This window comes from Cygnus olor, chromosome 5, assembly GCF_009769625.2.
Source record: "Cygnus olor isolate bCygOlo1 chromosome 5, bCygOlo1.pri.v2, whole genome shotgun sequence".
Lineage (NCBI taxonomy): Eukaryota > Metazoa > Chordata > Aves > Anseriformes > Anatidae > Cygnus > Cygnus olor.
The window spans coordinates 12,661,486-12,686,948 of record NC_049173.1 but is presented as its reverse complement, the minus strand read 5'-3'; the positions used below and the strand labels follow the sequence as shown (position 1 = coordinate 12,686,948).

Sequence of the window (25,463 nt, the reverse complement as noted above, 5' to 3'; positions counted from 1 at the left end):
TTGCACAGAACTCTACTTTCCTGTGTCATGAAGTGGTACCAATTTTATTGAGTTGCAAAGTAAAGAGATTCCTTGATGGTATCACATTTTATCCTTGAACATGCATTTGCAATGAAGTTACTTATGTTTAATCTTCATCTGAAGACTAACTGGGAACTGAAACTTGCATCGTCCCTAGTTACATTGCATCTGTGTTAAGGAGTGATCTCCGAAATAATTTCGTCTAGGCCTCAAACTGGTAAGCATTCAAGACACCCCCAAGTCTAAGGAGCAGCGCTTAGTAGCGTGAAAGATCTTGCTTTGTTAACTAGCAAATTCCATACTGGGGTTGAATAAATATTTGTGATGAGCAGCTTCTGTCAGTTATTTATGGTTTTCAGATATAATTGGCACATCTTTTTCTTAAAACTTCATGCTTAGTTGATTGCAGAGCTCTCCTTAGTCTTTTTTGGTGAAGAAAACAGACTTTGACAATAGCAACAGAGTTGACTCTGAAACTACAATTGCCAGCCTACTATCTGCATGTTCCTGCATTAGACCGTGAATTTGTGAGCAAGCTCAGGTAAGGCATAGAGAGTCTTGAGGGCTGGGGGAAATGCAGCCTATAGTTTTAAAACTGGTAAAAGATTTTAGAAAAGATTCATCATGCCTGTTAAAATGCTTCTGTGACTTTACGTTTCATGTTACCCTATCTGTTTATCTTGCAGATGAAATGGAAGAAGGTTCCGTAATTTTGCTTACACATAGGTTTCTGCATCTGTGTATCTTTCGGACTCGGCCAAATTTCAAAACATAGAACTGACTATAGACTTTCTGAGCAGTGTCTATGTTCATGTTCTGCCTGTAGAAGTAGTGCCTGCTTTAAATGCAAGGCAAACTGACCTGAAATGCCCATTATTTCTAGAGACACTCCCTGAAAAGTGAGTAGGAAGGGCCCAGGTACGGCTTTGTTAAAAATGTATTCACTTTAGTATTTCAAACGGAACTGGGATCTCCTTTATTATTCTCTGTGGCTGCTCTTGCACTTGACACTAGTTATCTTCTTTTTGGACCAAAAAGTTCACTGTTGAATGTACAGTCTAACATCTTATTTATTTCTTATGTCATGGCCACAAATCAATTAATCAAAAAAAGCTATATCCAAACATGTTTCCAAACAACATAGGTTGTCAGCAATAATGTAGTTTTAAAGGTAAACAAATCCTTTCTCTCAGCTTTTTCATCTACCAGAGATTTAGGAAGAGAAGCATTAGTTAAATGGCAAAATTATTGAAGCTTTAAAATGTTTGAAGAAAGCTAATCCTTTCAGAGCCATGCTTTATTTTAGTCTGTGTTGATACTCCTGAATAACAGTTTGCCAAGAGATGGCTGTCAATTATGAGTTTGTACCAGCAGACAGAAAGCAGTGTCAGAAGCCTGTCACAGAACCTGTGAGCAAAATTGTGTGTATAGGGTGTCTTGCATTGTTTAGTAGGCTTTGCTGGATTTTGAATGTAACAGTGTCAAAGTAAGTTTCCCACACACCAGTGCAGGAGAGTAAGAAAACCCTGTTTTATTGCTATTACAGGGTTTATGGAATGATTTAATGGCTCATAAAGTCAGCTGTCCTTCAGAGCTGCAAGATGCTCGCCAAAGACCTCACTAATGTTGCCAATAGCAATTTTGGCTTGCAAAGTTGGTGACTGTCTCATGCAGGGGGCATCACGCAACTTGTGTTACAGCACATTTCTTTTTCCCAGCAAAGCAGAAAATTTGGCCTTTGGACGTGAACTCTGGTTAAAATCCAAGACTCACTGAAATACCATTGTTTTGTTTAAAGTGTCTCAAAATTTCTTGCAACTTACGAAAAACTGCTGTAAGGGATAATACTGTGGCAGGTTTTCAGGTTTTTGTCATGTGAGCTCTTCTGTGTTTACTGTTGTTTTGTGTTGGTTGGGTTTTTTGTTTCTTCTTGCATAGGTTAGGGGTAGAGAATTTTTTCTTTAAAAGAGAAGTTTTGTAACATTAGTCCAAAGTGTTAGGCTTTGAACTAACACACTCAATGGCTATGGGAAGCGCATCTGGTTCTGGGCATGTGGTAGTGTTTTTTTTTCCCCAAGAGTGTAAAATGAAAGTGCATGGTCCCTACTTTCTAAGCAGGCAGGGAAACCAGGAGGAACTTCTGCCTGGAGTAAATTAGGGGTAAGTTATTTTTACTTAGCTCCTTTAAGTTACTAAACTTGAATTTTATTCCTAGCCTGTTTGGAGAATTATGCGTTGTAGATTCATCCTTGGGTGAAAATACATCAGTGCTTCTCTCATAAGGTGGCCTCTCAGAAGGATGAGGGTCTTGCATGCCAACTTTCCCCTGTGGAGAGAAGCACCTCGTAACCTTCATGGGAGAGCCAGAAGGAATCCTGGTGTGTTTGGGGGTGAGGGGGTGACACCTACTCTGTGTTGTGTCCTCCTAGGACAGTGTGTTGGGTCATCCCTGGCCGAACTTACCCTTAGGGACTACCCAGAAGTAGGCTGTGGCCTACATGGCCTGATAGCAGCTGCCCGCTGCCAGCCAGCTTTCCCAGGCTTTTCTCACAGCCAGGTGCAGCTACTGAAAGCAAGTGTGTTGTGTGGAGTGTGCTCAGTGAGGTGAGTGCTTTAGGCCAGCCCTTCCTCTGTCTCACAGTCAAATTTGGTATTTCTGGCTTTCTGGCAGGGCAGGAGCTCTGTTATTCAGCAAATTTCCATGCCAACTTCAGTCCAGCTGAGCCAAACCACCCTAGCAACAATTCTTCCTATTTTGATATTCGTAGCGGGCAGTGTTGGCCACAAGGTCAAGCTGCATTATGATTTTAGTATTTTATCTAATGACATGGATATGGTTAAAGAGGTAAAGCTCTACATTACTGTTTGCATGCATCTGTATGTGGAGGGTTTCTTTCAATAATTAAAAGCAGTTGATTCATGATAAATGATGAATGACACCAAGATGCAATTTAACTGTAAAGGTAAAATTTTATGGACCCAACAAATGTTTTGTGGACATTAAAACTTGCCTTTCCTCCAACTATATCAATCAAATTGTTATAGGCCATTATTTTTCACAACAAACCTTGCCTTGCTTGCTTTTATTTTTTGTTGATCAAACTGTGGAGCTTAAAATCACATTCTAGGTCAAATCAGTGAAAACTGATAACCCAGAAGCAGACAAAGCTTTTACTGCATATCATTTGTATTCTCATGCATATTATGTTACTCTCTTTTAATCTTTTTTTTTTTTGCTTGCTGTTAGTGCCAGGTTATTTTTATAATCATTGAGGACAGCAGTGATACAAAGACTGTGAAATAGTTGCACTGGGAGGATGAAAATAGCTTATTTTCTTCTGCTTTCCTCCTCCAATGCCCATGAACATGCATAAACTCTTGAGCATTGAACGTGGAAACAAGCAGTCATCTCACTCAGGATTTCAAAGCCCATTTCCACTATGTTTTACCCAGCAAGAATCTGTGATCTGTGCTTTCCTACCCTGTTTCTGTGCTTCTCAGAGTCAGATGGTCCTTCAGATCCTTCATCTCTCCCCATGATTGCAGTGCTTGGTATGGCATGTTGCCTTCAGTAAGTTTCTATTTTCCATGGCTCCTTTTCTGGTAGAAAAGGGGTTTCATTGCACTTTCTGCTAATTTAGTGATATTTGGCATGCCTCTAGGCTTTAAGTTGTTCTTTAACTAAGTACGTATCAGAAGTCTGGCTATAACAACAGCTGGTAACACTTATTTTCCAGCATGATAGTAAATATATTTAATTTCACAGAACAAACACTTCCCTTCTCTGCAAGGTCAACTTTCATATTCAGGTCTTAGTGATTTTCCTAATATGCTACCTGTCCTGTATCTATCTGCAATGTACACATTTTCATATCACTTTTTTTTTTACAGTTCACGTGGAAAAAGTAGCGAGATGCTTAATGGATGAAAAGGAAGGCGAGGAATAGAGGACAAATAAAAACATGAATTTTGTGGTGTTACGGTGACAGACACAATAATGGAATTTTAGCTCAGATTTGCTATAATAACCTATTTGTGGCTGTAAGTTGGAAGACTTGTATAACCCACCCTGCTATGGGGTGGATCGTAAGAAAGAGTAAAGCTTTAGGACTTGGTGGTAGGACTTTCACTGAGTTTTACCTTCCTATTCCCTTCTGTTCTTGAGGAGCTTCTCCCACCCAGTGCCGTGATGCTTGTGGGAATGAGTGTCTGGGGAGGCAGAAAACAGTTCTGACTTGGTTAAATGGGCTGACATGTCAAACTTCTGGTAGGAAGGAACTGAACTGTGTTTAAAAAGGCTGAAGCTATTTCTAGCTTGATTTAAATGTTTGAAATAGCACAGATCTCAAGCAGCTGACATCAGACTAGGCTTTTACCCTCTCCCTAAAACTTGTTCATCATGCAGTATCAGTAATCTCCAGTGCCTGCTTCTGATTATTTCCTTCAAGTTCCATATGGATGAGTTTCTGGAAAGAATGCTTTAGCAAATGCTGTGAGTAAAATGCTGTGTAGCCTTTTTTTAATGAGTTGACTGTCTTCTAGGGGCTGTCTTTCTGAAGACACTTCTTTGCTTATTCCAAGTATTTGTTTCTGTTCCACAGTTCAAAGCTGTTCCTGCTGAGAGAACACAATGTACTTAACTAGAACCTCATCAGGACTAGCTGGGGAAGGGGAGGCCTTTCCCTTTTCTGATACTTGACAGGGTTTCTTTCATTTATGTGAAAAGATCAATGAGGGAGCCAGTCCCTGACAACTTCCTGTTAACAATGTTTTTTTTTATAGGTCATAACCACATCCTGCTTTCCTGCCTGGCATTTTTTTTTTCCTCACCTCCAGTATTGATGGCTTTTGTGGGCTAATTGCTCCCAGCCTGCAGCAGATGGTAGAGCAGGTCAAAAATAAAGAACAACACTGCTGGGACCTTGCTCTTACCTCAGCAAGGGGAAAAACTCCAAGTGCAGTATGTGCCCATTAAATAGGACAGATCTACAGTTGAGCAGAATGAAAGTAAAATTCCCTGAAAACCTAAATGAACATGGAAATGTTAAAGACCTAAAAACAAAACCACACCTGATTCAGACCTGGTACTTGACAGCTATGAATGTGTGGGGACCCTAGCCTTGTCTGCAGCAGTTGTCTAGCCTTGGTGCTGTTCAATTCTGCTTAGACCAAATAAATGCAGTCTGACGGGTCCAAGTGCCCTGCCTGCTCTAAAGGCAGGGCTGTTCTATTAGTAACTATCAGCTTCAAGTGAGATACTCGCTGAAAAGATCACTTTGAAGAAGCCAGGTGAGGCAATTTTCCGTCTTTGCTTCTGCCAGCTGCTGTGCTCCAAGCCAGAGCGGGGCACTTTCCTTCCCGGGGTGCATGAAAGGCAGATGGAGAACACATTTCTTCAGGCAAAAGCCAGAAAATCCACCCTTTTGAAAGCTAGATTTAAAACAAGGAAATGTCTGAATAAAATATGAGGTTAAAGAACTGACATCAACATTTTTTTTTACAAATTTATTCCCTCAATTTTATATACAATCATTCCAGACTACTGTACAAAGGTGTAAATGGTCTTTGCTGTGAGTTGTGCATGTGCAGCTTAGTAGACAGATTTAACATTCAATTTGAATCTCAGTGCAAGTAGGCACTAAAACACCCAACATACCTTCAAGGTATAAAAAGACATACCAGTTTTACAGGTTTCTCCAGCATATTTTGTTACAGTGCAAAATGCTATGAAATAAGGTTTCTTTAGAAAAAAATCCATTTAAATTAAACACATATTGCACGTGTCCCATCTGAAAGTGTAAGAAGTTGTACTTACTGAACTAGCTTGATACATTTTAGAACATTTTTCAACCCGCATGCACTCCTTTCTCCTGGCTATTTGTGCCAAATAGGTGTAGTTCTTGCTTCAAATGCTAAGTAGCTGTTCATAGCTCTAAAGCAATCCCTCTTGAACAAACTGCTACGAAAGAAATCACAGCGGATTCATGTAACAGGAAAAATCTACAAAACCCTTTTCAGTCTTCTTTCCACTAGCACTGTAACTAAATACATAGACATCAGTATTCTTTAAATTCATAATGCAAGTGTATCAAACACTAGGCATTACAGACACCCCTATTTTCTGGAAAGGTAGGAAACCTCCAGGTCTACAGGTGTATGTATTTCCACAGTACTTCAAGCTGCTAAGCTAACATTACACCCACAAACACTTTACGCAACAACACAGGTAGGACTTTTGACTTCTGTACATCACTGGCTGCTAGGTTGCAGGTTGGGTGAAGTGGCACAGAGTTGCATTAACTTAAAGAACAAAGTCTGCTTGGTCTGAAACTAGTCGATGCGCTCTGTGCACCTGCCAAACGAGAAGTAGAGGTGAAGGCTGATAATATCAATCTTGATAGCTTTGAGTTTCCCTAAATCCTTACTAGCCTTGAAATGTAAAAGGCACATCTGCATATAAGTGCAAATGCTAACTTTGTGCTTAAGATATTTATTCAAAGCTGAAAGGCAAGGGAGTGGCTTAGAAGCAAATTATTTCTTTTAGCAAACCAGTATGAAAAATGATGCTACTGAAAAAATTGACACTTAAAAGCTGAGGAAAAGTAAAACACAACAGGGCTAGCTGAATGCTAGTCCGTGTCTTAAACAGTTCAGGGTTACCTGCAAAATGCCTCCAACGTTTAATTTCCTCCCCCTACTTCCCCTTAGAGGCCTATACTTATTCCTGCTACAAACAAGAAGCATTTCTTTTCTGCAAACATTTCTGCATTCAATTCAACTTAGTCATTCAGAACATGGGTGGAAGAAAACCTGATTCCTGGTACTATGAGATTCTCCAGATCCTCTTCTGGAGCCACAACTGTACAGTACTTTCTAAAGGCAGGTCCCCGTCTTACTTGGCTACTACTGGATATTAAGTCCTTGGTAAGGCTGGATGCTGTTTGTACAAGTAATGAGATGAAATCCTAACTTAACACATTTAGGAATTCTTTATACAGGTAGCATACATTTACACTACTTGTGCGAATCGACTGTTGTTTACAGTTAAAAACCAGCTGGGCTTCAGGTCAAGAACAAACAGGTGATGCTCACAAACTGGAAGGCTGCTGGATTACCGGACCCGGTTCACATTCACGAAGGTCATCTTCTGACCTCATGTACATTAGGAACACAGTGACAGTAGCAAAAGTAGCTGCATTGACAGGAAAAGCACGGAGAAGTGTAGAAGTAAGGCCTCTTGTAAAGACCCTCCAGCCTTCTTCGTGGTAGCTCTTCCTGACACAGTCTAGGATCCCGTTGTATTGTGTAACGCCTCCGACGCCATCCGCCTGGAGCCGGGACTTGATCACATCCACTGGGTACGTGGAGAGCCAGGACACGATTCCTGACATCCCTCCGGAAAACAGCAGTTTGGGAATAACGTAACTGTCTTCAGCTTCACAGCCTAAATACCTGGTCATGCAGTCATAGGTCAAGAAGTAAAAGCCAAAGCTCGGAGTCTCTCTTATTAACGTGGAGACCATGCCCCTGTTGATGCCCCTCAGCCCTTCCTTTCGATAGATTTTGATCAAACAATCCAGAGAATTTTTATAGTTCTTCATTTTTAGTTTGTATTCACCTGTTCCTTGTAGCTGCATTCTTGTCTTTGCCAACTCCATGGGGCAGCAGATGATGCACTGAATAGCCCCTGCTGCTGAACCCGCGAGGAATTGGTTCAGAGGAGTGTCTTTGCCAAGGGCACGAAGCGTATTTCCTTGTACACCGAACACAAGGGCATTAATGAAGGTAAGTCCCATCATTGGTGACCCAATACCTTTATAGAGTCCAAAAGCCTGATGGAAGAAGGAAGGAAAAAAAAAATACTTTTTAACAGTAGTGTTGACAGCCTCCTAAAATCGTGCAGTAAATGTCCTTTCTGGCTCTTACTTGTGCTCTAACTTCCTAACAGTGGCCAGAAGATCAGTCCAATTTTGCTTTGTACATCACTGCCTAGGGCACAAACAACTAAATGTTTTTTAGTGGTACAAATGTCAAAGTCAACCTTTTAGTTATGGTCTTAAAGCCTCAAAAAAAAAAAAAAAAAAGCCCACACCATTTTATTCTCTTATTGCTTGCATTCTCAGGAAGTTAGCTATTCATGTATATAGTTACTTAAAAGTTAACTTTTTTAAGGTAAAGTTAAATTTCAACTTCCAACTTAGTGATCTTCTTCAGGAAGATCCTGGAAAACTTCTGAACATAAGTTACCAAGCCTGAAAATGCTGATGAAAAATTTATGTGCTAAAACTAAAGTACCTGCACTGTGGTCATGTGAGGTTCAGAGTATGCTCTTCTCTTGATCTATGATATTTGTAGTTTTTTTGAGCAGCCTTCCCTCCCATATACAAAATATATACGAAGCTTCAAAATACACAAAGCATTCATTTTGTACTTACAGATTCTTGCTTTATGATGGACTGAAAGCAATGGAAGGTCCCACGGTAGAGAGGTTTCTCTACATTTTGAACTTGTAGTCGAACCTATAAAAAGTTGTATGAGATACTGATGTGTATGACAAGAGCAGCATAACTGGTAAACTAGTGACTTGTACGTATATGGAGATTTGCTATAGAAATGTATATGCAAGAGCAAAGGCTGGACACTGGAATGCCATATGTGGCAAAATCATTTAAAAACATTCTGGAAGTGCTTAGAATTATTTTTTTTTGGGGGGGAGGCAAAAAAAAATTGAAGGGAGAAGGGTTATTAACTTATTGTGAAAATTAGAAAACTGGTACATGGAAATACAACAGGGTATACTCTTTTCTAGAATTTCAGATAATTTTCCCATAGTGACTACAAGAAGTGCTTCCTTTAGCTGCCAAGAATATTTCTGTCCACACTAAGCAATATCTGTACAAACCTGATAGCATTTTATAAGAAAGTATTTACAAGTCAAGCATGAAATAGGGATGATTTAAAAGGTTGGAAACTTTCAACAACAACACATCTAGTGTTTCTGGCTACTGGACTTGGGACCCTTCACTGAGATCAGATTTTTTTTTCAGAGGTTAGAGGGGAAGAGACTTAAAATATCTTACAGTTGCTTAAGGAAAGGTATAAAAAGCCACTCCTCCCTTTAAATCTTAGTCTGTTTTTTTAACTTGCTGAAAGCAAACAATTTCTGAGGGTGTGGCTGTTTCAAACCTTTAATGTTTGTAATAAGTTAACTTTTCCAAAACTGACACAGCATGGCCTGCTGGACAGATGATGCTACTGTTTCTGATGACATTAGGAGACAGTCACATTTTCTAGGTGTTTTTGTAACCTTTAATGTGAAAGTTCAATTCAGGTCTTCCTCCTAATTTGCCTTAAGCACACTTCAACAAACAAAAAGGCTCAAAGCTACTTAGTTCATCCAAAACCCTGCACTGCAGTAAACTCAGTAAGTTGGTTTCGCTGGAGTGGTGAAGTTAGACATCTGCCTTTCATCTCCAGCTTGGAGGGCTGCAATATTCCTGAGAAGATGCTTATCAACCGTTTACTGCTGCTGCAACTCCAGGACAAAAAAAGTTCAAGACTCTTTATTTTGAACAAAAGAAGGGATTATTAGGTCTCTGTGAGGAATTCCTGACTTTAAATTCTTTATCCCTGTCTGCCTAAAGTAATAACAGCACCGACACCACCACAATGAAATAAGATGATGTGGGTCTAGAAACAATCTGGGGACGTGGTTTATCAGAAGTCCCTATTAAGGTTAGTTTTCTTCAAGGGAAAAAAAATTAGTGTCAGTATTTTTGACATTACTACAATATGTCATTTCATGTTTTGTAAATCTAAACTTTAGTTTTTAGTGTCTTTTTAGCATGCACATTAGTGTACATTAGCCATACTCTGAGGCTGAGATCACCTTGAGTCTTCCAAGATGGAAAAGGGTTTTAAAACATCTTAGAATTGAGAGTAGGCTTAGAGTAAAATTCAAAGAAAATAAATCATTTTCTTATTCAAAGTCAGGGGGGAAGGTGTAGTGGGGTTTTGTAAAACTGCTCAAGAAGTAGACCCATAAGCAAAGTCATACACCTTAAGTCAGAACTGCACAAAATGTAGGTCTTACTCCATTTATGGTTTTATTGCTATTATTTCAAACCCCAGCTGTGAAATCAGGGGACTTTCAAATGTATAAGCTTTGGAATAATTACAGCTTAGGAACCTTTTTACTTTTGTGTGCAGTTATCTTTAGCAGTTTAGAATTATTATAGATATTCCAGATAGATACAGATATTCTAGATATAGTTATTCTGTATATAGGCTGAGTTTCCTATTGGCATAGAGCTTCTACTATTTTTATCTAAATTATATGTGAAATATTGACCAATTAAAGTGTTGTTGTGGGATTAAATATTCAGAAAGTTAACTACTGACACATCAGGCCTAAGAATGAAAAGCAACTCTGCTTTAAACAATAATGACCACATTAGGGTACAAACTGGCACCATAGTTACAAACTGCCAGATGAGACAGTGAACCTGTATGAAACTTTATTGTTTTAATACTAACTTCAAGTTGTAATTTAGTGAGTATACCTATAGGAGGGATGAATCAATTACAGAGGTTAACTGTCTATTCTGTTAATTGGCCAACAATCATTGTGTCTTTTCATTTTGTTTCTGTCTTATTTGAAACCACTGTTACTGAAGGTTTAAGTACAACAGTAACATATTGTAATTTCACATTGCTAAAAACTTGCACAGAGGTACTCAAGACTAAACAAACAAAAAACCCCTTCTAACAGTCCAAACAGTTAATGTGTGAAATAGAATTGTTTGAGCAATGAAAGTTTCTTCCAAGGACATGTTGTGGATAAGACCTCAACAACAGTTTGCCTGAGATTCAGTTTTACAGCCACTGTGTGTGGAAGTGTATATAGTGAGAAATGCATACCAGAAAGAGGGTTCAGAATAAGACTTTACATTTTTATTTTCATTTTTAAAGGGATATTTAAACCCCGCTCCCTCCATGTCATAGTTGTAGAAGAGGGACAAATCAGTTTAAAACTAAAAAGGAAAAAAAAAGCTTCATAAGTCTTTCAGAGCTTTATTTGAACTATTACATTTTGGAATAAATTAAGACTGAGAGAAACAGAAGTGTTCACCTGGGCTATACTTACTAGGTAACTCTCCCGTGATGAGGCTTATCTCTCATCTACAACAAAGTAACACTTTTGCTGTTAATGAAGACAGCCCCTAGCTCAGAAAGTAAAGGCAGTTAAAAGCAAAAAAGCAATTTTATACATCACATCAACAAACCAGGGATAAGATGTTTGCCAGCTCTGAGATCAGCTCGCTGGCGGGTTTCTCAGCCTGACCTGCAGGCTCCGGCTCTCCCTGTGTGTCCCACCAGCCCCCTCCCCCTTGTGGAACATGATCACTGGCAAAAAAAAAAAAAAAAAAAAAAAAAGCTTAAAAGTCAGGGTGGAAGTAAAATTCTGGCTTATCTAACCAGCTTTCCCACTGTTCAGTTATATTAAAACCTTAAAGTCTAAGGTGATGTCCAACTAGTCCTTTAAACACTGCAGTACTATAAAGAGAGTTAATTCTTAACACATATACATGTACAACAAGATATGCATTTTTTCTTTCCTTTTTTTTTTTTTTTTAAAAGAATGGTTATATGGTTAGTTTTCCCACATAGGGGGTGACTACGCCAGCTAACAACACAAACATTAGGGTTTTCGCTAACAAAGTGTAGATAACTTTATCCTTTCTAGTGGTATGAAAGCAGTGTTCCACACTGGATTTCATAAAAAGGGTTAAAGTCATCTGGAAACAAACTGCTTTGCTCTACTGTATAGCAAGATGCTTTGTCTTAAGCCAACACATCTATTTTGCATTAATACATCTGCCAGAACTAGCATGGGAGCCCCAGTTTTGCAGACATTTAAATGTTTGGTTTCATGCACTATAAGCTGTTCCACTTTAAAAACAAACAAAGAACCCCACACATGCTTAACTTTAGCTTGAGCATAAAATTTTAGCAGTTTTGCTGGCTTCAGTGAAGTGACCCATCACCAAAAGTTAAGCATGTAAAACTGGGCAGGATCGGGGGAGAGGAGACAGCTGTCCCTGTACCACCAGAAAAAAGCGTGCAAGCCTGGATAATACCATTCCTGAAAATATTTACTCTAATTACCCAATTACTTAACAGTCATTTTTTTATATTCTCAGAAACATACATAGAGTCTTTAACTATTTGACCAGCTTGCACTTGACTGGCAAGGACTAAAATCCACTTGCTAGTAAAATCTGTTCTGTATCGATTCACCCACGTGGCTAGGATATGTAACGTGGTGATGACCCCTGTAATACTATCAGCCCTTTGCATAGCTAAATTCAGTAAGGTAGAGGCGTTCCAAATATAGCCACGGCGGGTGGCATGCTGTGTGCTGCAGTCAAGTGACCTGCTGTGTTAGCTTAGCAGTGAGCATACTGGCATCCCTTGGTCTATTCTTCCAGTGAGAGACTTTAGATAAGGCTGCCAAAAAGCGACTTTGGTCATCATCCTGCTCTGAAAAATGGGCTTGGGTCCCTGGGAGTCCTGGCTGAAGGGCCTCAGGAGGTTTTAAATCCTCCAAAAATTGTATCTTTGAACAGGTCTTAGCTACCCTTAGTATGCATAATGCATACAGTTAACAGAGAATTGATTTTAACTTGGAAAGTTACAGAATATGTACATAACAACACCTCAGAGATACATATGTAATACCTAAAGGGAAGAAAAAGGCCCCAGACAAGCGTCATGCCGTGGATTTTTGCCCACTTACACCCTTTGGCTAGTGTAGCAAATTAATGCCTGAGGAGTAAGCAGCAGAGCTTGGGGGGGAAACGAAACAAAGCTTTCCATCTAGTGACAAAGTAGGTTTGAGTTACAAGTGCGGGTAGAGGCAGTTCTAGCAGTTAGTGGTGAAGGGCTGCAGTAAAGCAAGCTTTGAATAAAATGAAGTTAAATGTAAGATCCTGTTTTTGAATGCCATGATGTTACTGCACTGACGAACTTCTGGTTTGGGCCAACGTTTGGTCATGTTACAGGGCTGAATCATACATACAGGGATCTGTTCGCTTCTGAAGGGCTGGAGGCTACAAGTCTACGAACCATAGCTCGAGAGGCTTGCTCCAAGCTTTCAATCACAGATTTATGCTGCTACGACATCTGGGGATTTTTTTTTTTTTCCTCCCCGGCTCCTTGGAAAAACATCGTTTTCTACTTAGAGACAGAAATATTTTGTCATCAACCCACCTTGACGGTGTCGAAGGGGTGTCCGACAAGCACTCCGGCAGCACCTGAAACAAAGCAGACAGTGTGGTTGTGACCAGCAGTCCCAGCTCCCTGCTGGGATAGCAGCATGCGGCGTGGCGGGCAGGCTGGGAGGCAGGAGACCTACGGTGTGGTCCCTCAAACCAGTACCAGATGCCTTTATGCTTCTGGCAAGCTTGGGAGCTCCAGGCAGGGACCGAGCTGTGCGACTACGGGGAGCGCCACGTCACACGGGATGCTCGGCAGCGAGTCCTGGCCCCAGCCTAAGGCAAGCGCAGGGGGCAGCAATTGCAAATTGCCTCTAGAGAGATTTAATCAACGCCCTGCTCTGCAGAAGCATAGAAAGCCTGGAAGCACCTCTAAAGGAAGAAATAGCCAGCTCTCTGCCCGGTGCTTTTACAGATGGGACAGTGGCACCTGCAGAAGGACCACCTTTGCCTTCCTATAGCACTGAAGGAATTTTTGGAAGGTACGTGCAGGCCTATCGGCCAGGATAACACAGCTACCAGATAAAGCACGGTCTCTGCTAGCTCCACGCTGCTGTGAGCCCAAACCAGAAGTCCAACCCGCTTCTGACCGCCGGCAGGGAGGCCACAGGGAGATCTGTGCTGAGCAGACGGAAAAAATCCCTGTGCCAGGGGAGCACCGCGACCGCAGCTAACCGAGCAAGCCCGGTACACGGCTCCCTCCAGCACGCGATTTCCCAGCCGCTAAAAATAGAAGGGGGAAAGGAGCAGAGGCCACAAGCAGGGGGACGAGGAGGGCGAGCCCCGCGATCCCTCCACCATCCTCCCCTCCACCACCGCCTGCGGGGGGGCGGCTCCCGGAGCTCCCCCCCAGCGCTCGCTGCCGCCCCCCCCTCGCTCCAGGAAACCACCGGCGCTTCTTCCCCTTCCTCCCCGTACCCAAACCCGGCTTGGCGAGGGGCAAAACACTTATCATTTCCTCCCTCGCAGCTCTCAAAATACCCCACCCCCTTTTATCTTTTCCCCCATCTTTAATTTTATATCTATATATTTTTATTACTATTATTATTATTATTTTAGCCTCACCGCCGACGCATCCCGCGAGGAAATCCAGAGCCATGCTCAGCACCCTCCTATAAATATATATATATTTTTTTTTCTTTTCCTTCCCCCCCCACCCCCGGCGGGGCCCGGCCCTTGCGCGCTGCCGCTCCGCGCACTGCCGCCGCCCGCCGCGCCGCCCGCTCTTTCTAGCGCCGGGGCCTCGCCTCCGAGGGGGCGGGCAGGAGGACAACTCCCCCCCGCCGTCCTCAGCCACTGGAGGCCGGGCTGGGGAGGCTCCGGGCAAAGGGCGGGACAGGGATGGGGCGAGGGGAGGGGACGGGAGGGGGGGGAGGACCCGCGGAAGGGCGCTGAGCACCCCCCTTCCGCGGGTCCTCCCCCCCCTCCCCTCTCCTCCCCTCGCCCCCAAGCTCATCCCCTCCGAATCTGGAGGATTTAGCGTTCTCCGAACCCGAGGTTAGGGGAGAAATCAAAACGGGAGGCTGGGGAGCATCCTCTCCGCAGAGCATCTCAGCCCCGGTGCTACACACCCTGACATGCGGCTCCCGCACGCCTGGACTCAAAAAGAGGTTTTTGAGGAGATGTTTCTTCCCAAAAAGAGCAGTCAGGCGTTGGGACGGGTTGCCCAGGGAGGTGGTGGGGTCACCGTCCCTGGGGGTGTTCAAGGAAAGGCTGGACCTGGTGCTTTGAGACACGTTTTAGTGGGTGACATTGGTCGTGGGGCGACGGTTGGGCCAGATGATCTTGGAGCTCTCTTCCAATCCTAATGTTTCTCTGATTCCCCCCTCCCTCAGTCTTCTCCCATTTGTGCATTAACTCAGCTTTCCCGCTGACGAACCTTGCCCTGGATCGAGGTGCCCCGATGCCAGAGGCTTCCCAGGGGAAGAGCGAACTGTTGACAGCCCCAGCAGGGAGCTCCCTTTGAGCCGCTCGTTATTTCTGCAGGCAATGGGCTGAGAAAGGGGAATACCAGTGGCCTAGAACAATGAGAGGAATATTCGAGCTCTGCTTAGAGTAACATGAGCTCTTCAGGCTGCAAAGTCAGCTTTTAGGGAAAAAGTTCCAGAAGCAGAATGAAGAGAGCTTTTTTTTTTTTTTTTTTGCTTTTTTTTTCCCCCTTTTGTTTCCATTGTATAGTTTTCTTTTTTCAGCTGTAGCAGCTCACTGCAATGCCAAAAAACACTTGCAGTGGAATACCTTATAATAACGAAGCCAACTTTTACCTTCTGTGCAAAGAAAACAAGGGGGGAAAAAAAAGAGAGAAAAAAAAAAAGAGGAAAAAAAAAAAAAAAGATGAGGATGCTGCTGACTAGGTCTGAACCTACCAGTACAGAACAAGTCCTAAGAACCAGTCGCAGATTTAGCAGCTCGTAGGCAGATAAGATGGACATGCAAACCATTTGGTGAATCCCTGACCTTTTCTACAGCTTCTTCAAACCTTCAGGACACTCAGCTGGGTTCCTTCTCATCTCTAGACACTGTTGAATCAAATCAAACACCCAGGCACTTTGGATTCCCTGATGGATTCCCTTACCTGTCCCACCTGGGGCTGAGCAGCTGGTGCCAGAGAGCCTGTAAGCAGGCTGGCCCTGCCTGCTGGTTGCATCTCTAGTGGCTTTGGGAGCTCCCCAGCCCTGCTGTGTCTCACACCGTTCTACATACTGACGGGGAGCTGAGGCCTTGCTGAGCCCATACACATGAAGCCAGTGCTTGAAACCAGACAGGAAGCCCCGGGCAGTCCTGTAAACTTAGACCTTTTCCTTTATATGCATCTGTCTTGTAGCTCAAGCCTTGGAAGGATCAGCTTGGCCTAACACATGCCTTATCTAAGTGTTTTTAATCTGTTATTCAAATCCTCTGATCTTCCAGGCAATCTGCCTCGCAGGAATTACCATCTCCACCAGAAGTGTTTCGTAATTGTAATGTTTGCCCGCAGTGGTCAGGGGAAACAATTTATTTCCTCTCTCTTTGCAGACACTTTCTAGGTTATCTGAAGAGGGTTTCAAATCTTAGTCTTTTCTTCTCTGAATTATAGTGATCATTATTTTTTGATCTCTGATTCTTGTTAGCCTCCTCTTCTTCAGTTGATTTGGATTTCCTTGAACTGAATGAATAACGGTCAATTTCCTTGGGTATTTGCAGACAATTTTCTTGTTCGTATATCTGAATAAGATACATCTCCTCTCCTCTCCTCTCCTCTCCTCTCCTCTCCTCTCCTCTCCTCTCCTCTCCTCTCCTCTCCTCTCCTCTCCTCTCCTCTCCTCTCCTCTCCACACAATATTGCTGACTTGTGGGCAGCCAGTGATCCATTATATGCCCAGCCCCTTTTCAGTCCAGCTGTGTGCAACGATTTTGTACTTGCACAATTCCTATCTACCCAGTTATTCCCAGCTGTCCGTGCTAAATCTCTTTTTCCAGATGGTTTTTCCAGTTTGTCAAGATCACTGGGTTTCTGACCTTGCCGTCGGTGTTTGTGCAGCCCCTCCCAGACTGCTGTAATCTGCAAAGGTCTGTCTTGTCCCTGCATGCTCAAGCTGTTTGTAATAAGCTTCGTTTAATGCTACTGAACCCCACTATGGCAGGCATGGACGTCAAGTTGCAGAGGGTGGGGGCACTCTATAAGTTAGCACAGAGAACATCGAGGGCTCATTGGTAAAAAGTTTGAGACCTCAAGAGTTGGTTGACCAAGTAATGAACATGGACTTAATCCCACAGTGGGGTTTCCTTTACTTCATTTTTTCTTCCTTGGATTTTTTTTTCCAGTTTGAGTTACATTTGTGAGGCAAAGTTTATGGATAAAGTGAGTTTACTGAGCTTCCCTGTGGGGAGAACAACAGCTGTGAGCCCATGTAGGTGCTTGTATTTGTGTGTGACTCCCGTAGGAGCTCTGTGATAAAAGGAAGGAAGTCATGTAGCTCTCACCATTTGTCACTATTACTTAGGCCAGACGTTTTGCCTACTGATCCAGGGCCTTTTGCATGCAGTAAAGATACAGTTTTGCAGAAGAGAGCTTACTGATACTCATACAAACCCATATTTAATGGCTCTTTTCACTCACGCAGTTTTTCTAGGCAGTTCAGCAGCTGTGTCTGATCCTGCACCCGCCCCGCTGATGTGTGACGCCTCTGGCTCACGGCATGACTCAGGCGTTGGTGGGAGCTCTTGTGCCCTTCAGGATCCATGGACCCGGCTCAGCTGTGGCTGTCTTCCTTTTCATTCTGCTGAGGCAGAGCCAAGCACAGTTCCCTGGAGAGCTGGGCTGAGGAAGGCTTGTGCTTTCCCTGATTTCTTGTTGGGGAGGATTAGGCAACCTCGCTGGACAGTGAAACGTGAACTCACCAAAGAGAGGGCCTACCAGCTCTCACAGCCTGAGAGAAAAGATTAGTTATAATTTAATGTCATCCTTAAAAGACCCTGTTCCCTTTTTCCCATTGCCTTTTCGGTCTGAACTGTGGCCGTGCAGGTGTAAGAGGCTTTGTGGCTGATGCTGGAGGGCAAGGCAGGAACACAGTTTTCACTTGGTTCTCACGCAAGAAGCATCGCTGTCGGCTTCTTTTTAACCTTCACGGCACCCAGGCAAGATCTGGGAGAAGGTGAGCCCCCATGAACACCTGGAAATGGGAAATGGGAGAGTAGGGAGAGGAAGAGATTTGGAGAGGAGGAGAAAAAAGAAGCACCAGCACGGGACTAATGCTGCAGGTAAATGAAACACAAAGAGAAAGGGCAAAAGCAGAAGGAGTTAGGAACGGCACAGAAATGTGAGGTTATGATAAGCTTGTAAAAATCCTGGTGGCAATAGTGTGAAATAAAGTACACAGTGTTGATTCAGATGTTTTAACATCTTGAAATCTTGTTTGTAAGTGTGACAACAACAACTGTCAGTGTCCCAGCAGACATCTCCCACTATAACATGGAGAGTGGTGGGACTGGGGGGTCTCCTTTTTGCTCCCCAGAGTTTCACTGGGACTTGGGCAGCTCTGGGACTAGCTGGCAGAAGAATTTCCTTTCATACATCCCTTTGCACTTGGCCTTTTTTTTTTTTTTTTTTTTTTTATTTTCCCTAAGCTAAAGCATCACTGCATCATCACAACTTCAGTGCTCATCACATCATCCAGAGCAACTCATCCAGTTCTCTCTTTATTTTGAGCTGGGGCTGGGGCTGCACTTCTCCTTTCTAACACCTACTTTGGCTCCATGAATCAAGCTTCAAAGGCTGTCAGAGGCAGCATCTCTCTTTACCCTGCTTATGACGTGAACCTGGGTGGGTGGCCATGAGCACGCAGCCATGTGAGTGTTGCATCTACACTAGCAAACTGCTTGCAAGGAAAATCTTTCATTTTCCAAAGTCTACAATTCCAACATAACCAGGCTTAAAGTTCAGCTAATGCTTCACCAAGTGGCTGACCATTTAAAGCAACAACTAATAAACCAAAACAGTGAAATAAGAGAAAGACTGGGATGCAATGTTAAGTACGAAAGAAAACATTAGAAGCTGAGGTACTCTGTGGAAACACCCAGTGTCTGGAAATGTTCTTTTCCATGTAAAGTCACTGAGCTTGTGTGGATTCACGTCCATTCTCTTAATTTTCCTAAACGCTGTTGCATTCATTGCACCACTCAGTGTTATGTTACTGACCCAGGTCATTAGGACACTCCAAATCCTCAGGAAGCAGCTGCTTTTGAAGACAGAGCAGCTATGGCGTTATTTGTAGTGGACCAAACATCTTTATTATCCATTAACTTTATGACCTTGGATGGCTTTAGGGTCTTCTCTGATGTTACTATCCCACTGGCTTCAAAGGTACTGTATATCAAATGTTGAAATTTCCTGGCCTGATAAAATCCCTTGATAAGACAGGTATTTAAAAGCATGAGCTGCAACCGATCCATTTGTACAAGAGTCAAGTGCTGATGAAACAGCTGCTTTGCTTACAGACCTGCTGATGGGCAGGGTCTTGGAGATGCCCCCAGATGTCCTGCTTGGGATCCCAGACTGCGAGACCCCTCAGCTCCAGAGGTGCTGAGCTCCGGAGGGGCAGAGACTTGGTGTGATACACCAAGTCTTGGTGTGCTGTGAGCTGTGAACTGCCCTGAGAAGTTTGGTATAGCTCCAACTTTCCATGCTTTATCCCAGTGAAGTGGAAACACGTCTATTACTGGGCACATGTGCCCTCTGGAAAGCAGGACCCTCACAGCTCCAAGCAGCAGGGGCCAAGGTCTGACACACGCCTCCTGTTCCTTGTCTCAGCCTCTGTGAAGTGTGCATGGTGTGTTTAGTTCGGGGAGTTGGCTTCCAATGTACCTGTCTGTGGGAAAGGCAGGGGGAAGAAGTGGAACTTGCACTAAAATGGTCAGCATCCGGTCATCCTGAGGAAGAATCCACCCCTGCTCGTAGCCAGCTGTCTTGCCCCTTGTTTAAAATGTCAGTATGTCAGTCCATAGTCATCCCCCTGGTGCTTCCCTGGGAGCAGGTGAGAAACAAACACAGGAACAGGCCACAAAACAGGAAAAAGCTGCCCACAGACGTTAGTCCAGTGTCCTTTCCTCAGCATTACCTTTAATTTCAAACATGTAGGAATACATTGAGTTCTGGGAAATAAACTGCCATGGCTTTTCCCTTTTTTTTTTTTTTTTTTTTTTTAAAGCAGCCAGCAAGGGAGCTAACAAGGGCAGGTATCCACACACAAACACCTTCCTCTGCCCCTCATGCTGGGTTTTTTCTTCTCTCTTCATAGGTCCCACCTGTGTTCTCAGGCCTGTGCTGGTGCTATGATAGCTTTCCAAGACATGGTAATTATTTTTGCATGTATACTTGGGGAAGGAGTTGGGTCCAAAGCACCTGAGATGTAATGAGGACTATGTTCTTTGTTTGCTGCAGGTGGAACAAGTTTGTTTGCTTCTGGCCTCTCCTGGAGAAAGCATGGGACACTTTGCATCTGCATGCGGTCAGAGATATGGAGAGCAGGGCTCCAGCAAGCGCTAAGGTATTTGGCAGCACAGTTTTAAGATGCCAGCCACCACGGAGAGGCACACTGAGATAAGCGGGTGTGAGCTGAGCCCCGTTACCTGAATTAGTAACCGTCAGCTGAGTAGCTTTACCCATCGCTTTCCCTGTGTATTAGCCAGTCACTCAGCAAATACATTTGTTACTGGTGACAGTGAGCAAAACCAAAGCCTGTTGAGAAATCACTCAGAAAAAGAAAAGAAAACTCAGTAGCTGGCATCTTTATAACATTTTCCAGTCTGGATTTACAAACAATATAACCTAAGCACTCAAGCAGTTTCAGTGAAGTAGAAATGTGCGGTTGTGCCCATTTCACAGATAAGGAAACTGATTTGTCCTTGATTCCTAGGAGACGAGGAGGCAGAGCTAGGAGAAGTTCTTCTGCCTGCCTCCTGTCTGTCTTTTTAAGCCAGGCGGTTCTTACAGGAACCTTTCTGTGAGGCAAATGGTTTTTTGCTGCCAGCAGCTATACAAATACACTTGCAACACTGTGTACTTGAAATCCTCTGGCATGCTTTGTATCCACATGCAAAGTCAATTCTGGGAGACCAGGTCTCTGGCAGAAGCAAAATGTTAAATTATTTGACAGTGTAGATGCACTGTATGATGCACCAGCCAGTAATGCATGAGAAGAGAGAGCCAAAAAAAAAAAAAAAAGTGGGAATATGTTGTGAGGCAATACCACTAAGGTGTGTGGACAGACATTTCTTGGCCTGTCTTCAAGACAGCTTCCTGCTGGGCTTCCAGCTCCATATGGAATATATTTGTTATTGCATTCGTCGCACACAAAAGGCACCTATTTCTTAGAAACTGAAAGAACAGGCTTAACAGCATGACTAATGCACCTCCGTGGAAACTTCCCAAGTACTCTGCATGATGGGCACTCATACAGCTCCTGAACCGACGCCAAGGAAAAGGCAAACAAAGGGTGATAAGTGGGGCTGTGAACTTCATGTGGTATTCAGAGACTAATGCTGTTAGCCCCGGTGTCTGGGTGTTCTTTGCTAGTGCCGGGGGTGTTACTGAACAGGCTATGCAAACTGCTGGCTTAGTCTTCGATTTTTCTCCAGCTCAAGCTCATGGAAAAGGTCAGATTAATATCTGAGGCACATAACTAAATGCTTGCTGATGAAATAGGTTGGTATTTCTACTCAGATTGTGTACTCTGCTGCAAAGATTTATGGCAGACATCCCTGAGTGAGTATCGATCAAGCTTGTATGGGTACCAGTAACTCCTCACTGACAACAATATGGGGATCTTCACCAGCATTAAACTTGCTTTGCAGCATAATTTTTAAGGGAGGTGCTTTATTTTTGCTTGAATGCAATAATTAATTCAGCATAATTTCACTTGTTCTCTGCTCCTGCAAGATAAAAATCTTCTTAAATTCCTTTGTATATATCCCGTCTTAGCATAAGCTCATAATAATGCTGGTATTTAAAAAACATTCTCTTTTCTGAACGCATTGGTGCCAGTTTTGGCAGTTAAGTATCTTTATAACAATCTTTCCCATGTGACTTCAGCAGCTAAACTCCTAAATAATAATGGTTTACAGTTCTAGAGCTGGGGGTTCTTCCAAATTTCCAGGAAGTGTTGAGGTTATTAAATCATATCAGATCAGGTAGTTCAGACAGGAAGAAAGGCTGCAGGCTAGTCAAATAATACAGCATCCCGTACATTTTTCACTGCTGTAAAGCAGAGGTCTGAGGCCTCTGTAGGGATCCACACACTGGGGAAAAGCCAGATCCACAGACACTGGAGAGAGCACAGATACTGCAACATCAGCAATGGATCTTGGTGCTTGTCACTGCTCCTACCAGAGCTATGTTTTGCAGCCAGACAACTGAATGACTCCTGCTGCTCATGAAAGGTTTGAGAACTGTGTATTAATATTGTCATGACAAATAAATAGTGTATTATTGCCAGGTGGGTAAAAGGAGGCGGGAAATGAAGAGCCTCCCTGCCGTGGGAGCAGGGGGAGGGAGCTCTTGGCTTCCCAAACCTGCTGGCAGGTCACTGGCTACAACTCTTCAAGTGAAGAAAATGTGCAAGAAATTGGAAGGTGGCTCAGCATGCAATTAGGAAGTCAATAACAGTCCTGCCATCCCCTTCCTCCATCACAGCCCTTCCAAAGTGCAATCACTCTCAGCTGGCATAAAATCCTATACAGGCGCTGACCAAGATGGTGCACTGCCACCTTTCCTCCTTCTTATCGTAAAGATTAGGATCTGGGAGGAGGATTTATGCAACACTAAAAACAACCACAAGAACCATGGGAGTTTGTGAAGGGTGGGTGCCTATGTTGTTATTTCCACCTTTTCCCATGATTTACTCCTGAATAGCGGCTGGCGGACATCTGACAAGAGCCTGACATCCTTGCAGCGACTTCATGCAGTGGACATACAGCACACTGGTTGTGCCGATGAGAAGATTAGTTATAGAGAGATTGAGTGACTTGCCCAAAGTCACGCAATAAATCTGTGTCACTTCTTAATCACTTGCAATCATCATCTTCACCTCCCTTGGAAATGCATCATCTTCCCTTCCCTGGGAAATGTGTGCAGAAACGTTACATCCTTCTATCGGCTTTCCGGAGGCGAAATCACCGATCATTTATACCTGGCTAAAAGTGATGCAGTGGCCAGTGCTCAGAGTGGCTTCCTTGCTGGTTTTGTTTGTCTTGCTATAAAAGTCCTGCAGTAAATATATGAGTCCTTGGAATTGTTGGCTTTTCATTAATACCCAAGATAAAGCACAATGAGACAATTTGATCTGAAGCGCAGCTGGAGCCAAGAGGTCCCACCCCCTTTCCCACCCCCCAGTGCACAAGCCAAGTGCCAGGACCTGCAGCTCATAGTGCTGGTGTCACTCTTCCCGCTCCTGCAATTTGCAAACAGCCCGGTGACGTAGCGGGGCCGTGCTGTTTGAACAGCCTCCGCACTCAAGGGTTTTCTGAAATGAGCTGGGAGGAGTTGGTGGGCATGCATATGAGTGTGATACTAGGCAGTGCAAGGGGAAGAGAAAATGCAGTAAGCCAGGAACGTTTTCTCAGCAGATCTGGATCGATGAGCTAGCAGGTGGTTGCAGAGGCGAGAGGACTGGCTTCTCTTTCACTTTGCAGGGTGGATGGAGCTGGAAATGTCCTGGGAGCGGTCTGGGGATGCTCCTGCTGTTATGTCTTACCTAAAAGATGCCACTTACCATTGCTTACCCACCTACAGCCTCCCCTATCCACCTTTGCCTTTGCCCCATACGCTTGTAGCAGCCCTCTAACCTGGGTGCTGCTTTGGCCGTGGTGCTGTTCCCTGTCTGGGTGGGCAGGCAGCTGCCTCATCCTGTGAGCAGAGCATTTCATCCATCACGCACTGTGCAGAAACTAAGCTCTTCCTCACTTTTCTACCGCTTCATTTCATAATGTCTTGCAGATTGCTTCATATCGTCAGATCCGTCTTGTCATCTGACAGCACCTTCCACTTTCTGCTTTTTCAAAATCTCCTGTGAAATTCACCCATTTTGCACAAATCACTCCTAAACACTTTGCTTCTGAAGAAAAGACTTTTGAGTTATTTCTAGCAGAGTCCTATCCCTTGTAAAGGATCAAAGTGTTTGCGTTACATATCAGATTTCCTAGGGCGTGCTTTGAGAAGACCGCCAGGGCTGAGACCAGGCACTTGTTCTTTGCATAGATGTGGCCCATGATGTTTAGTGCAGGCTGGATTAGCAGTGATCTATGCCAGTACTTAGACATTGTGTTCCCTGCATGAAAGGATGGCAGGAATGACTCACATTTGGTCTGCTGGAAGAGAAGCCTGAAGATTTCCCTGAGAATTCAAGATCACTTTGGGCTGGATTTTTGGGGCTGTCTGTTGACCCGTGGCATTGAGAGGGCTGAACGCTGATTTGTATTTCTCGCAAGGCTGGCATCTGGGTGCTGATGTATCTCTGAAACCTGAAGAAGAGGGGATGAAGGAAGAAGCTCCTTCAGCAACGTGTAGGGACAGTGCTCTGTGTCTCTAGGGGGACTCCTGGTACAGGAGGATGAATCGCTGCCTTCAGACCTTTCTCCTTAGCGGGGTGTTGGTCTGTACTGGGTGTCTGCAAGGACAGGCTGGGGAACTGCTGTCCCCAGTACCCACCAGTGCAGAAACCTTGTGGGGATGAGAAGAGCCCTGGCCACACCATTGGACTGTGGGGCTGGTGCCTTCCTACCTGCAGCCAGCAATTGCGTCTCAAGAGGAAAGCAAGCAGCAGTCGGCTAGTTGCTGTTCGGGGAGTGCTATCAGGTGACAGCGTATACAATGACACAGGTTTCGTGTCTCCGGTGGGATTTCCTTCAGTCTGAATTACTTCCTCTGTACTTGCTGGTGTATGGATGCTTCACCCCTTGCGTGGGGCTGCAGTTGCAGAGGGCTCTGCCCTCGTGTCCATCACATGGCCGCCGGGCTGCGTGACTCACACGTGGCTGAAGGGGACGGCAGCGGGTGTGGATGGCCACACACCCAGGGAGAAGGGCTGGAGACTACAGTAGCAGAGGCATTTTCCTGCTGTGACATTCCTCAGGGCTTGTATTACTCTGCTAAGTGCCCGCAAGGCGAACGTCTGTGACGGAGCTGTGTGCTCATGTCCTCCCGGAGCCGGCTGCCCTCAGTGGCAGCCTCATGGGGCGAGGGGAAATGTCTTGAGTACCCAAATGTCCCTTTTTCAGTCGGCCTTCTTCTGAGCCACAGCTGATTGTAGAGCAGTTCCAGGCATGTGGAAAATGATTTCTGGTGCACCTCGCCAAAATGACTGAAGGTTATCCAAGGGCTTGAATCTAGAGTCTGCTTTGTGCCATGCATAGCAAACGTTTTGATCGAAACATTGGTGTCAGTGAAGGTAAACAAATAATACAAATGGTTAATTTCCTGTTGGAAGGGAAAGGTTTTGTTTGTTTGTTTGTTTGTTTGTTTGTTTTTCAGTCTCAGAAGTTTTCAGAGCTGAAGAGGGTGGAATTTTTTATTGGCTTTTGCACCATTTCATGGGAAGTATTTATTAGCCCTAATACTTCAGGCAGCCAGTCTCTATTTTCCTGCTGGGGTTGCGTCAGTCACTGCAGTATCGAGAAAAATCCCCGCCCCCA

General features: G+C 44.0%; 1 protein-coding gene and 1 long non-coding RNA gene across 2 annotated transcripts; one reads left to right on the top strand and one right to left on the bottom strand.

Moving 5' to 3' along the window:
* Positions 1-6,997: 6,997 nt before the first annotated feature.
* On the bottom strand, positions 6,998-14,510 carry SLC25A29 (solute carrier family 25 member 29). The gene is made up of 4 exons (XM_040557235.1): positions 14,364-14,510; positions 13,294-13,337; positions 8,457-8,540; positions 6,998-7,853 (listed from the first exon to the last, which is right to left on the bottom strand). Exons 1-4 carry the CDS (start codon positions 14,395-14,397, stop codon positions 7,110-7,112), a joined length of 906 nt encoding a protein of 301 aa, XP_040413169.1. The 5' UTR covers positions 14,398-14,510; the 3' UTR covers positions 6,998-7,109.
* LOC121070305 lies at positions 8,462-23,751 on the top strand. Its single transcript, XR_005819996.1, has 4 exons — positions 8,462-13,780; positions 20,075-20,129; positions 20,218-20,323; positions 22,687-23,751. It is a non-coding gene; the product is annotated as an uncharacterized LOC121070305 (long non-coding RNA).
* Positions 23,752-25,463: the final 1,712 nt, after the last annotated feature.